Source organism: Aptenodytes patagonicus, chromosome 18 (assembly GCF_965638725.1).
Source record: "Aptenodytes patagonicus chromosome 18, bAptPat1.pri.cur, whole genome shotgun sequence".
In the NCBI taxonomy this organism is placed as follows: domain Eukaryota; kingdom Metazoa; phylum Chordata; class Aves; order Sphenisciformes; family Spheniscidae; genus Aptenodytes; species Aptenodytes patagonicus.
This window is the reverse complement of record NC_134966.1, coordinates 6430099-6443074: the sequence shown is the minus strand read 5'-3', so window position 1 is coordinate 6443074 and position 12976 is coordinate 6430099. Positions and strand designations below refer to the sequence as shown.

The following is a 12976-nucleotide window of genomic DNA, read 5'->3' as shown; positions in this document are numbered from 1 at the left end:
TTGTCTGAGCCCCCTCAGCCTACACTTGACTCAATAAATGAGTTCTGAGTGGGGGAAAACATTTTTTGATTAACGCTTTTGATGTTCAAGGCATGTGGGTCCTCCCAGAGACCCACAAGAGCACATAAATATGACGATGCATTTCAGTAACAAAAGGCTTTATCCTGTTCTGTAGGAAAGAGAAGATCTACGCTCTACCAAAAATTACCAAGAAGGTGACAGAGGGGACAGTACTGGAGACTCACCTCTGTATATCTAGATCAGTGACCAAGTAATTGTGCTGTGTCCCATGATGAGAAGACAAGCCCTATGGCTGAGATGGAAGCTCATTCAGATGCTGTCTCTCCATGGCACCTCTTTTAGTCCCAAATGTCAGTGAAACAAACCCCACCATTATGCTTGTTCATGAACAACTGGATTTGACTCACCAAACTTATTGCATGTAGGCTTTTAAATGGCCAGCCATGCAGTTTTCTATGGAGGTGGATTCTCTTGGCGGGGGCACTCTCCTGAAAGGTTTCCTGTCTTTTTGGCAAACCCTGTGATGTGGGGTCGTTACGGTTTTTGAAATGCTGCCTTTTGCAGTAAATGTAGGTTTCTTATGTGGCTTTATTTACTTTATATGTTAACTCTATGAATACACTACTTTTTTTATTACTTTGACTAAAGTGAGAGCACAGCATGGGGAAAAAGATGCAGGAGAGCTCCAGAACACCACATATCCTGGTCAGTTGTAAAAGGGGCAGAGGAAGCAAAACAGAAAGGTGATTATTGCAGTGATGATCATAATGTTGGGTTTGGAGCAGGATGTGTGTGTGAACATGTAATACAACCTATTTCTACATTTTTTTTTTTTCTTACAGTGCATTAGCGTAGTTGCTGTCCTTTCATGTTTGAAGACCATAGTGCCTCAGTCTCTGCATAAAACCTTAATAAAGGCATCTCAGACAGAATACCCCTCACACTTGCTAGGGACCTGTGCTGGTATCAACTGCAATGCTGTGCAAAGGAGTAGAAGAACTCAAGGCACATAGGGGAACAGGAGAAGGTGCAAACTTCAGAAGTTACTTTCTAGTTGATTATCTATCCCCTCTGGCTCTTGTTTGCAAATTATCCAGTAGTATGCTATAAAAGGGTCCAGCTTATACTAGCATTTGTGCTTTGCCCTGCTTGGTCAGCATCTGTGAAGTCTGTAATACAGGCTTTGGGAGCTTACCTTATGTACAGCAAACTCCCAAACTTGAAAAGAGGTCTGCTTGGCCCTTCTTGGCTACTGATCTGGAGAGTGGTACTGGGGAGAAATGGCTAGATGTTGGAGATGCTGTTTGAGTGCCAGAACTACTTAACAAAGCAATTGTAAGTGTTCCAAGTCAGCACAATAGTGTTAACCTCCCTTTGCACTACTGTAAATAGGAACTCAAGGTACAAGGCAGTGGGAAGCCTTCTCTTTCATTTTTTTGTTTCTGCTAACATATATATTATAATGACACTCATGAACTATTCCTGTCTTTATTTTTCACAATTGTATTCTTGAATAATGAATCATTGTGGACAATAATATTGCCAGTATGCTGGAATGTGGTGTACTTACAATAGATCTTTATTTCTATATGTATCCATTGTGTGACCAGTACCAATTACACCCTAAGAAACGATACTACACCAAGTGCTTACGGAATTGCTCTCTTTCGCTGTGGGTCAAGGTTAGGCGCACTGATGTGCTGTGGAGACTGGCAGATAAACAACACACATCCCCTGGCTTAAACTTCTCTGAGTCTAAAAGTGCTAACCTTAACGGAAAAAAATGTGTCTACCTAGAAATGAGACTTCCCATGTGATTGAGTCTGTAGGACTGGTGTCCAAGTTCACATGATGCAGCATGAAGGGAAAATGAAAGCTAAGGGCAGAGAAAAACAGAATAGCAGGTTGATGGGTGCTTTTGTTCATAATGCACCTGCTTTTAAATGTTTTCTGTTCATGTTGGCCTGTCTGGCTTTATTGCTTGAGAAGCACTTCTCTTCAGAGAAGATAAGATGTCATAGGGGCCACCAAGTCAGCAGGAAAGGAAAGTCTAAATCTGTAATGCAGCCCTTTTGCTAACCTACTGGGTGGTAGAGGAAAGAACAAGTTTGTCCTTGTTCTTGCCTCATGTCTGAGTTATGGAATTGCTCATGAATGTACTTGCATGTCACTTGAAGGATCAGACCAGGAAGGTGCTCTTAAGGGCAGTTCTTGCATCAGGCTTCTACCTTCTGGTAGAACTAGATGATGTCTGTTATGAAGGAGCACCAGGCTTGAGTTTGTCTCTAGGAAGTGGAAAGCTACTACCACTTCTGAGGTGTTTGTTTTAGCAGTCAATAAGATTAATAGTAAATATTTTTAGTCTCGCAGATAAAAGGAGTGGCTGAGGGAACAGGGGTTGTTTAGCCTGGAGGAAATGAGGCTGAGGGGAGACCTTATCACTCTCTACAACTACCTGAAAGGAGGTTGTAGCGAGGTGGGTGTTGGTCTCTTCTCCCAAGTAACAAGCGATAGGACGAGAGGAAACGGCCTCAAGTTGTGCCAGGGGAGGTTTAGATTGGATATTAAGAAAAATTTCTTCACTGAAAGGGTTGTCGAGCATTGGAACAGGCTGCCCAGGGAAGTGGTTGAGTCACTATCCCTGGAGGCATTTAAAAGCTGTGTAGATGTGGTGCTTAGGGGTGTGGTTTAGTGGTGGACTTGGCAGTGCTACGTTAACGGTTGGACTCGATGATCTTAAAGGTCTTTTCCAACCTAAATGATTCTATGATTCTATACTCTGTGGCTAACGTATTGCATAGGTGTCAGCCTGTGTTTTAAGGATTCATTTGAGACACGTGCAGGAGTAAGAATACGTTTGAAAATGTAGCTGTTGTGCTGTGAGATGAAGTGCTGTTCAGAGAGACTTATAAGCTGTTCATAGAATGTAGCCTGGATGAAGAAGATGTGAATATTGCTGTTCAGTGCAATGATAAGAAGAGTCATATGTCAAAGGTACTGATACCCCTAGATTGTCTTGGGATTCTTGTAATACATTGTGCCACGGTGAGCTAATGAACTCTTGATCTGGATGTGTGTGAATGATGAATGATCAACTATAAGACTTGACAGATGAAGTGAAGGTAGTTCTAAGCTTAAGCAGGAGCAGGTCAGAACTGTGTAACCAGATAGTAAAATCCACAGGGGCAGGAACAGTATTTCTTGCTGTGTATTGGCATAGTGCTTTGTGCAGCACAGTTCTGATTGAATTGCTGTCCCTGTGCACCACCAGAACACAGGAAATAACAAATACTGGATTTAAACACACAGCCATGTGAAATTGTGGAGGCTGTGTGAATCTTAATTTTCTGAAACTAATATAATCCGAACTGGGCATTAATCGCATCCCTTAATACCCTATTTGTCTGTAGATGTTTAATAAGAAATAAAGTTGAAATTAAATGATCAGATGGTGGTGTTCACTTTACTGTTCTTTGGAACTACTTTCATGTCTTCATAAGCTGCTGCTTTGGCAGCTTTTTTAATTAAAAGCTGCTGCTTTTAATTGAGGCTTTACCTTCTCTAGTGCATGTCATGGCTACAAGATCATAGGCAGGTTACCTGCAAATGCTATATTGCTGGAATTGAATGCCACTGTAACTGTTAGGGGGAATATGTAAGCCTCAGAACACAAACCTAAAACAGTGAGCTAGTTCTAACCACTTCTAGCAAAGCACGAAGGGACAGACTTGCTCATGCAATTACTTCTCTTGTGTTTATCAGGTTTGAGAGCATTTATTCTAACAAAGCAGGTGAACTAGGCACAATATACCCATAATGATCACTGAGATGCTGGAAGACTAGCTCCTCCTCCAAAGATCTAGTTATCTCTTCTTTAACAAGAAAACATCAGATCAAGATCAAGTCTCTGACCATAGGAATAAACAAGTATTTTTTGACTAGCAAATTGTGTGTTCTTTAACAAAAAATGTGGTCCTACTGCAGCAAACCAGCTCTTGCAAGTCTCTTCTTTTAATGGAGACAGTCATGTTTTCTTCAGTGTAGTAGCAATGAATAAACACAAGAAACTTGTCTGAAAGTTTCAATGTGTGTCTCAGGAAGTCCCAAACTCTTCATAGGGGTATCGCCTGCTTTTTTGACTGCATTTGTCAATGTTTTCTTCCCTTTCCATACATGTTGACAAACTGCTTGTATAATTCAATCTTCTGTGTCTTATAAATAGTCTAGGGGGAAATGTCTTTGGTCCATGTTACCTTTAACTTCTAATCCTCTGTATTGTGCAAGTCATTAAATGAACTCTGAAACTTGTTTATAGAGCAAAGATGTGCTTTTCCTGTCATTAATAGCACCTTTTTTTTCTGTAGGATTCCAAGATACCTAATGCATGGAGGTTTTTCACACAGAGTGTCTGGCTTTAATTTAAAAAAAACTAGTAGGGAAACCCCAAGTCCCCAGTGCCCTGATTATAAATGTATTGTTGCATGACATCAGGATTGCCTTAATATGTTTCTGATGTGTTTTGGATTTTGTTCAAATGTTGCTCTACAGTAACTGCTAGATTGTTTTCCATCCCTCAAATATTTTTTTTACTATTGCATTACTAATGCAGCTTTCAGCCCAAATCTGTACTTCAATGCAGCTCTGCATACTAAAATAGAAATAAGACTGGAAGGGATGATGTGATTGGGTTTGCCTTGAGGTAGCTGTGAAGCTAGTCGAGAACATTTGTAAGCACTTCAGAAGTGAGCAATGCAAAATATAACAATAAATGCCATTTCAGGTCACTTCCCTGCCTGAACTTTTTCAGCCTGAGACCCATCAGGATTTGCATCCTTGGTTCTTTTTGTTGTCATGGTTTAGAAGAGGAGATCTATCACTAGTCAGACCAAGAGTTTACCTAGCTCAATATCCTCTCTCTGACAGTAGTTAATAAAAGATGAGTGTGAAATATGTACAAATAAGTCTTCCAATAACTGACAGTTTGGGAATGTAGCTTATCTGAGCCTAGTTTTCCAACTCTGATAAAATGCTTGGAATTGTATTGCTGGAACTGATACCTCAATATTTTGATAGGGAATTTTGAGTAAATAGCTAAGCAAAAAAGATGCAAGCAAATTAAGTATTTATATTCCCTGAATACAGCTTCTCTCTGTTTTAGCTGCTACTTTGCTGTTTTCTGGATGAAGCCTAGCCTGAAGAAGTGGCACAGTGCGGTATTCCTGCTTAAAAGCATAGGAAATCAAATGCTCTCATGCCACTTCTGCATGTTACAAACAAAGCAACAAAAAAGTAATTTTCAGTTCTTAAGATACAAAGTGAAGGAGGAAAACAGGGGGTTGGTGCCCTCAACCTAACTGAATAACATATTTCAGGCACAAAGTCTTGTATAGCGTCGTATGTAATGAGGCTGCTTTTGATGTCACGCTAGAGGCTGCCTTGTCTTACAAGTGGAATCCCTGCTGCCCTCGTTCCAGCACTAGGAGCCTTATAGCATGTTATCTCTGAAGATTTATTCCATCTTTCTATTTCCTCCCCAGCCTTGCTACCGTACATCTCCTGTGCTGGAATTGAATAAGCCAGTTTATCTAACCCTTCTGCTCTTGCCTGCCTAAGTCATCTGGCATGTGATTGTTCTTATCTCATGTATCGTGTCCCTGATTCTGACTTAATTTCATCACTTTGTGCTGCTCTGTCTGGAGAAATAAGGGTGTGTGTGTAGATGTTTCCCCTGGCTCCTAAGTGGACTCAAACTGTGCTGGGCATGTTGTCCATGCCACACATGCTCTGTTGTTGTAGGTTATTTGCAGAAGCAATTTATTATGCCTACTGCAAGAGGGCAGGCAAGACTCCCATACTCTGCCTTCTCCTTGGTGCACAGCCAGCTTGCCGCAGAAATTACTAATCTGTGCTTTTTCATGTCTATGATTTGAAAGGCTTAGCTGGAGCAGGGGGAGGAAGGAGTTTGTCCAAGAGACTGTAGAGAGAAAGGAAGTGAAGAAGAATAGGAAATAATATGGATACAATGGGCTGATACTACATCAATTGTGGGTTTTTTATAAAGCTTTCTGGCTGTAACTCCTAAGAGGAGTCAAGCATAGAAAAAACGTAAAAGTTGAACTGCGTGTACCTCCCAATAGTTTGTGGATAAGAACACACATTCATTTTCTGATATTAGGGATCAGATTGCACATATTTTCACTCAGAACTAAAGCAGCAGTAAGACTGTTGATTTAAGTGATTAAATTTGGCTAATGGATTTGTTGTGTTGTCTTTTATGAAGACTTAGTATTTTGGTTTTTTCCTTGGAATAGCCTGGGAGCTACTTCAGTTAACACAGTAAACTGGATTTTTTTTTATAATGCTGGAACCCGGATGCCACATAGGTTTTCCATCTACCTTTGTCCCTGAGTTTTTTGCCTTAGTAGGTGTGACAAGAACAGCAGAGAAATTGGGATTTTGGCCAAAGCAGAAAGCTTCAGGAAAACATGGAGCACAACATGAGTGCAATCTTAATACCTAGAGAGCTCATGCTTGTAAATGCAAATAGTGCTTTTCCTACAGCAAAGCAGGATTTGATACTGCAAGTTGGAGATCAATAACGAGTATTTTCAGTGTGCTAGAAAGGGAATCTGTAGTAATAGGATACCTTTTTCCTCAGGTACAGTAAGTTCAAAATAAGTGCAGCTCAGATGGATTTGTTAAGCTAAAAACTGATGCTAGGGCAGGACTTTTTAACATACTGACCACAGACATCTATAGGAATGGAGCTGAGACAGTAGAAAGCTGCTAGAATGATGCAATGCCTCAGATTCCAGGGTTAATCCCACTAGAATGGAAAAACTAGAGCTGTATTATTTGAAAAACAAATGAAAGACAAACCTTGGTTAACTCTTTATATTTCTGAAAAGTCTGAAATAATAAGAATGGGTTACAGTCTTATTTTAACTGGTAGAGTTGTACCAGAGGTCTCATTACTCCGGACAGTAATTTACAGGAGATATTTTTATTTGGGGTGTTAGAGATTGGAGGATGCCTCCTTACCCTCCCTTCACTTGAAACTACTCTGCAGTTTTTGATATTATTGAGTTATTCTAACAGCCCCACAGATGGAGAATTACTTTTATAGCTGAGGAAAGGGAAATACAGAGAAGTAGAAGAACTTGCATAGGATTACACAGGAAATCAGTGGCCAAACCAGGAGCTGAAACAAAACTGCTCAAGTCCTTGTCTGATGTGTTTAAAACAAAAGCTCATTCCTCATCATCACTTCCTTTGTCAGTGTTAAGCTCATACAGGACTAAGAGCAAGATGCTCAAAATGGAGAGCCATGGATTTCTCATTCACCAGAGTAGTTAGTCACTACTGAATTAGAAAAATAATTCATTGCCACAGCTATCAAGGGAGGTAGGATTGTGTGCCAGAATCCCAGCAATGTAGGTAGGACTTCTTTTAACAAAGAAAAGTATATGCATGTTGTAGGAACCATGTTTTGAAGTGATCCTTCTCCCACTAGGCAAGGAAGCAATCGATCATATTTTCAGAAATGCTCAGTGGCTCTTGAAGAGACATGTGAACAGCTGAGTACTTGAAAACCAGGCCACAAACTAGCAAGGTCATCGGCAGATGCAGTGAGTATGCCTAGCTTTGCCCAAAGCACTTGAATTTGGAAAAAGAAAAAGCAAAGGAGAACTTGCGGGCTGTGGCTGCTAAGTCAGCATTTGGAGAAGGATAGTGAAAAGGCTTCCTTCCTTTGAAATGATTTGAAGTACACAAAAATTCAGGATTCCTGTTAGTATAGAAGGAAGCTGCTGCAGCTTTTGCCTTGGCAATACTTACGTCTTGAGTAGTTAGCCAGGAGAAACCCTGGGTGGAGGCAAGCCTTTGGCTGCTGTTTATTCTTTCAGATGCATCACATGGTGTTTGCATGCTGGAACAATGCCGTGTCTTCTCAAGCCCCAAAGTGCAGGGTGTGAGTGATTTTTGTAGTAGTTTGGGTAACTGTATTTTGTCAAAAGGAGGCATGCTAGTTTTCAGGCTCTGCTTCAACTTCTCTTTCTCTCTGATGAAAGAGATGACTTTCTTCCAAAGTACAGACAGCTGTATTAAATGGGCTTGTTAGTTAGCTTGGAACTTCAGCTGAAGGAGCTATAGCTGTTACAGACCAGGATTAGAAGGGATGTGCTGTGAGGATAGGCTTCTTCAGAACAACAAGCTCTTATCCTCCTTGAGGAGGAGCACTTGGTTTTTAGTGCCTTAAACTTTTTTGTGCCAATGGCTGAGACTCCCTGTTAGAATCCATGAATGCTTATAGAAGCAGAAAAGCTGTGAAAAGGGAAGGAAACAATCATTCACTCATCTGAAACTTCCTGTTTCATTTCAGGGACTTTCTGCCACGTGGATCTGGCATTGTAACCAGACGCCCGTTGGTCCTGCAGCTGGTAAACTCCAGCACAGGTATGTGAGCTACCTTCCCTGTGTGTCCATCTGGACTGCTGTCTCAGTAAAGAAAGGTCTTATTTGATCAGTGGCACTGCTCAGTGTGGAAAAAAATAAATAAGAATTTTCCCCAGTAAAAATGGCCTGCAGCTGGTTTTTAGTTCTACCTGCTTAACATCTGATGCATTAAGTGTTCAGAAGCAAAATGCTTCTTAGTTTTTTGTTTTAATTTATTAGGCAAGGCTCTATGCATACACTTACCACAATTTTCCTTTGCCTGTGCAGCTGTGACTTACAAGTGGGTAAGACCTAAAAGCCAGATGACCCTGCTGATAATGTACTGAAATAAGGGGGCGAGATGATTTAATGTACTGAAAACCCAATGTGAGAACACTGGGATCTGGAGAAGAAAAGATCTGGAGAAGAGTTCTGTGGCTGGTCTTTTGGGCAGTTCACTGGTTTTGCTACTTACTTGCAGGATATTTTCATTACTATTCCCCTTAACATAAGTTGAGATCTCATCCAGTAGTTGGCAAGTGAATGTTTCAAGGTACTCTTCCTCTCTTGTCAGGTGAACTTGATCTATCCATGACAGTCCTCTTGTCTACAGAAAGGAGGCAATTTGACTCTTAGGAGGCTTTTCAAACGGAAACAAAGGGTTCTTGGATTGGTTAGCCTATTCAAGGACCGACACACAAAAACCCCCAACCACCAGCCAATTCAAAACCATGTCAAGAGAAGGTTTTTTGCTTTCTTAAGACTCTCTTGAGTCTGTTCTCATTAAGTAATGAGACTCTTATTTACTCCCAGCACTTTAATACAGAGCTAGTCCAAGTTCTGAGTACCAAGGTATCTCCTGGTGTAGCTGTGGAAGTCACCACTGCTGCAGGCAGGTTCATGCTAAGTTTGCTTAGTATCAACAGAGAAGGTCCTGGATTATTACTTCAATGAAGACAAGTGAGGGTGCCACCTCTGCTGAGACAAAAGCTGGATTGTGAAGTTGTTGGGCTCAACTGAAGTCTCTCAGATGTTGATCAGATAATGTGACTGCAGTAACTTCTTCTATGCCAACCTGCCAGGTCCTAGTGGGAAAGGCCCTTGCCACTTCATCCCTTCAACTGTGTTTTGTTTTGTTTTGCTTTGGGACATGTTTTCATTACACTTTGAGTGTTTCTCTGATTTCAGTGACTATTTCCGACTCTGCTTCTGTTTAAATAGAATATGGTGAGTTCCTACACTGCAAAGGAAAGAAATTCACTGATTTTGAGGAGGTCCGTTTGGAGATTGAGGCTGAAACGGATCGTGTTACTGGCTCCAACAAAGGGATTTCCCCTGTGCCCATCAATCTTCGAGTCTACTCTCCCCATGGTGAGTCCTAATGCAGTATCTGAATCAAGAGAGAAATGAGGCAGGTTACTGCTTTGTCATGAAGTAAAGACATAAAGAACAGAGATGAAATGGGGAGTGTGCTTGGTTTTGACTTTGATCTCCATGTGCCTGGGCCATGCTGTATCAAACTGCCAGCCTTAGCTGTACTGTTAAAACGGGTTTGTCTGCCAGCTGAAATATCTGACTGCTAGCAGAACTCCTCCTTGAAACAACTGATGTCTGTACAGAACTCGTTCCTTTCCATTGGAATGGGCATTACAGTGAAGAGCTGCTGTCTCTTCCTGCTTCCTGATACTGCTTCACTGGGCAAATAAATGGAACAAAAAAAATTGAGGAGAGTGGCTTTCTTGAAAAGCACTTGCCTTCTGTTTGTTTGCATGTAAATGCGTACTCTGTATAGTTCTCTCCAGGTAATGCCTATGTCATACGCCACTGATCTCAGTGGAAGAATTCCGCTTAAACAAGGAAGCGACATAGTCCCAAATTTGCCAGCTCTTTAAATGTGAACAGCTGTATGGCCATTTTCTGGAAAGCAGCAGCTCAGTGCTACATAGCATTTGGCTGGGTAGAACTTGTACTTAATCTTTGGTTTTTATTTTTTCTCTCCGCAAGACAATTAAACCGTTATAGGGCTGCATATTGTAGTCCTTCAGCAGAAGGCCCAGCTGACTTTGACAGGAGCCTCCCTTGAATAAGGGTGGCAGGACTGAGCTCTTCAATACTGGGGACAACTCTTAATGAGTGGAACCAACTCTTCTGACTCTCCAGTCTTTGTTATGAAGTGAAAAAATGTACTTTCATCCCTTCCCCTTCAGTGTAGCATATGTGGAAGGAATCTGAGGACGCAGTTTCCCTTATCAGTGTGAAAACAAGTGATTTAAACGGAAGGGTGATGAGATCATTGACAATCATGACTAGTAACAGCTAGCAACTAGTTCTTGCTAAGCAGTAACAAAAGAACTACAAAGCTCTGTGTGCTTCTGTGTGTGCATCTGTTATGCCTATTATATATTGGAGACACTAAAGCTACAGGTGGTGCTTATAGACCAGAACATTCCTACCTCAACACTCCCTTGTGCTATCTCCTGTTTTGTATTGTCTAGTCCTGAACCTGACCTTGGTGGATCTACCGGGTATGACAAAAGTCCCAGTAGGGGACCAGCCCCCTGACATAGAGTTTCAGATCCGAGATATGCTCATGCAGTTTGTCACCAAAGAGAATTGCCTCATCCTGGCAGTATCCCCAGCCAACTCCGACTTGGCCAATTCTGATGCCCTGAAGATTGCAAAGGAGGTGGATCCTCAAGGTAAATATGTTAATTTAGCATGACATTACTAAACAATGGCCTGATTTTCCTTTTACCTTTTGGTTGTGATTAGCCCAGTAGCTGTGGGCTCCTGTCCATTGTCTTGGGTTGTATCTTCACCACCACACATTCTTCTGAGAAGTGTTAGTGAGTGTTAACAGTTACCGTAATAGAATTTTTGTTATTCCCCTTTTCTTCCTTTGTCTGAGCCCCATTTCTGAAGAGGTGAAGGATTTCCTTTCCTTTAGTCATGGCATTCTGCCTGGAGAAAAGTAGGAAAATCTGCACTAAAATCCCTCTCTGCTGTGGCATAGCATGTGCATGTTTCAGCAGGATATAACTGAGAACTGAGCTTGATTATTGTCTGTTTTGCTCTCATGGCCTCTTGGACATGATGGGAACTGTAATGTTTGTATTCAAGAGCCCTTGAGTAGCCAAGTTGGGCAGCCTGTAAGCTCTGTGAACAGAGGAAAATATTACATGAGTTGTTTGCTTGATCAAGTATGTTTGTTTGGTTTTTTTCATAGGGCAACGCACTATTGGAGTCATCACTAAACTGGATCTTATGGATGAAGGAACTGATGCACGAGATGTACTAGAAAATAAATTACTTCCTCTTCGTAGAGGTATGTTTCCTCATGCTAAGTCATGATCTCCTTCTTCTATTTCCCCTGTGTTGAGGTGTCCTGGCCTCATCCCCTTCTTCTAGTGCATCCCCTTCCTGCAATGTCTGTTACAACTTGTGGTTAAGCCATCTCTGTTCCAAGCTGGAACTGAGAAAAGTTGGGAACAGGGATCAGTCACGCTGTTAATAGGAACTTTTTGGGTATTTGTACCTTGATATGTAGTCCTAGCAGAAGCATAGCCTTATGCTCTTATCTTTACTTTCTCTTTCTTTTAATAAGGCAAGCTGCAAAAATGGAACTCCTGTCTAAGACTCCCCTCGTCTCTTATCTAGATGAGATTGCCATAGTATATCAGATGAAATAATTTTGGACTATGATACATGCTGTGTATAGCCATAGTGAAGTACCTATCCAAAGGACTTCAACAGAAGAGTCTCAAATGAATGAGACTAGGGTATGCTTTGTGATTGGGGGAACAGTAATAAATAAGCTGATTCTCAGTTGCATAGTCATTTTTGTCCTGTATACCGAAATACCAGAGCCTAGGCTATTCAGAGGAAAGCCTAGTTTTAAACTCTTCCAATTGGTTCCTAATAACGTGTTGCCACTAGAATTCCCCTTTTGCAGTGCCGCCAGCTGGGTAACTTCCTTCTCATTCTGAGTCCTGTTTACATTCTCATCCTTGCAACCATCTGATCTCTAATCCCACTCTTGCAGGTTACATTGGTGTAGTCAACAGAAGTCAGAAGGACATTGACGGCAAGAAGGACATTCAGGCAGCTCTGGCTGCAGAGAGAAAATTTTTTCTCTCCCACCCAGCCTACAGACACATGGCTGATCGCATGGGAACCCCCTACCTGCAGAAAGTATTGAACCAGGTACTGTCAACAGTTAAGAACTGCTGTCTACTATGTCACAAGAATGGCTAGGCTGGCCATCAGGGCTCTTCTGAGATGGAAGAATACAGAAAAAGCTAAAACTTGTGGTCAACAAACTGATAAATACTTAAAATTGTTTTGCTGCAGTGAGACTTGTGAAGATTGGTTAACTCTTCCTTCTCTGCATCATAAAAGGCATTTTTGGTGCCAGTACACACATGAAGTGTGCCTTGACTTGGGTTTCATTCTATCAGTATTATACATTAAGGCCAATAATGGAGCTTACACACTAAAGGCAGAGCACTGCATATCCTCTCAG

General features: G+C 41.4%; 1 protein-coding gene across 13 annotated transcripts in view; it reads left to right on the top strand.

Moving 5' to 3' along the window:
• DNM1 (dynamin 1) overlaps positions 1-12976 on the top strand; it is a 69680-nt gene that overhangs the window by 16467 nt on the left and 40237 nt on the right. For all 13 annotated transcript variants that reach the window (XM_076355065.1, XM_076355064.1, XM_076355059.1 and 10 more), the window contains exons 2-6: positions 8402-8475; positions 9676-9825; positions 10950-11153; positions 11681-11779; positions 12497-12657. In XM_076355065.1, the coding sequence (XP_076211180.1) occupies positions 8402-8475; positions 9676-9825; positions 10950-11153; positions 11681-11779; positions 12497-12657 (688 nt within the window). The remainder of the gene's footprint in view (positions 1-8401; positions 8476-9675; positions 9826-10949; positions 11154-11680; positions 11780-12496; positions 12658-12976) is intronic.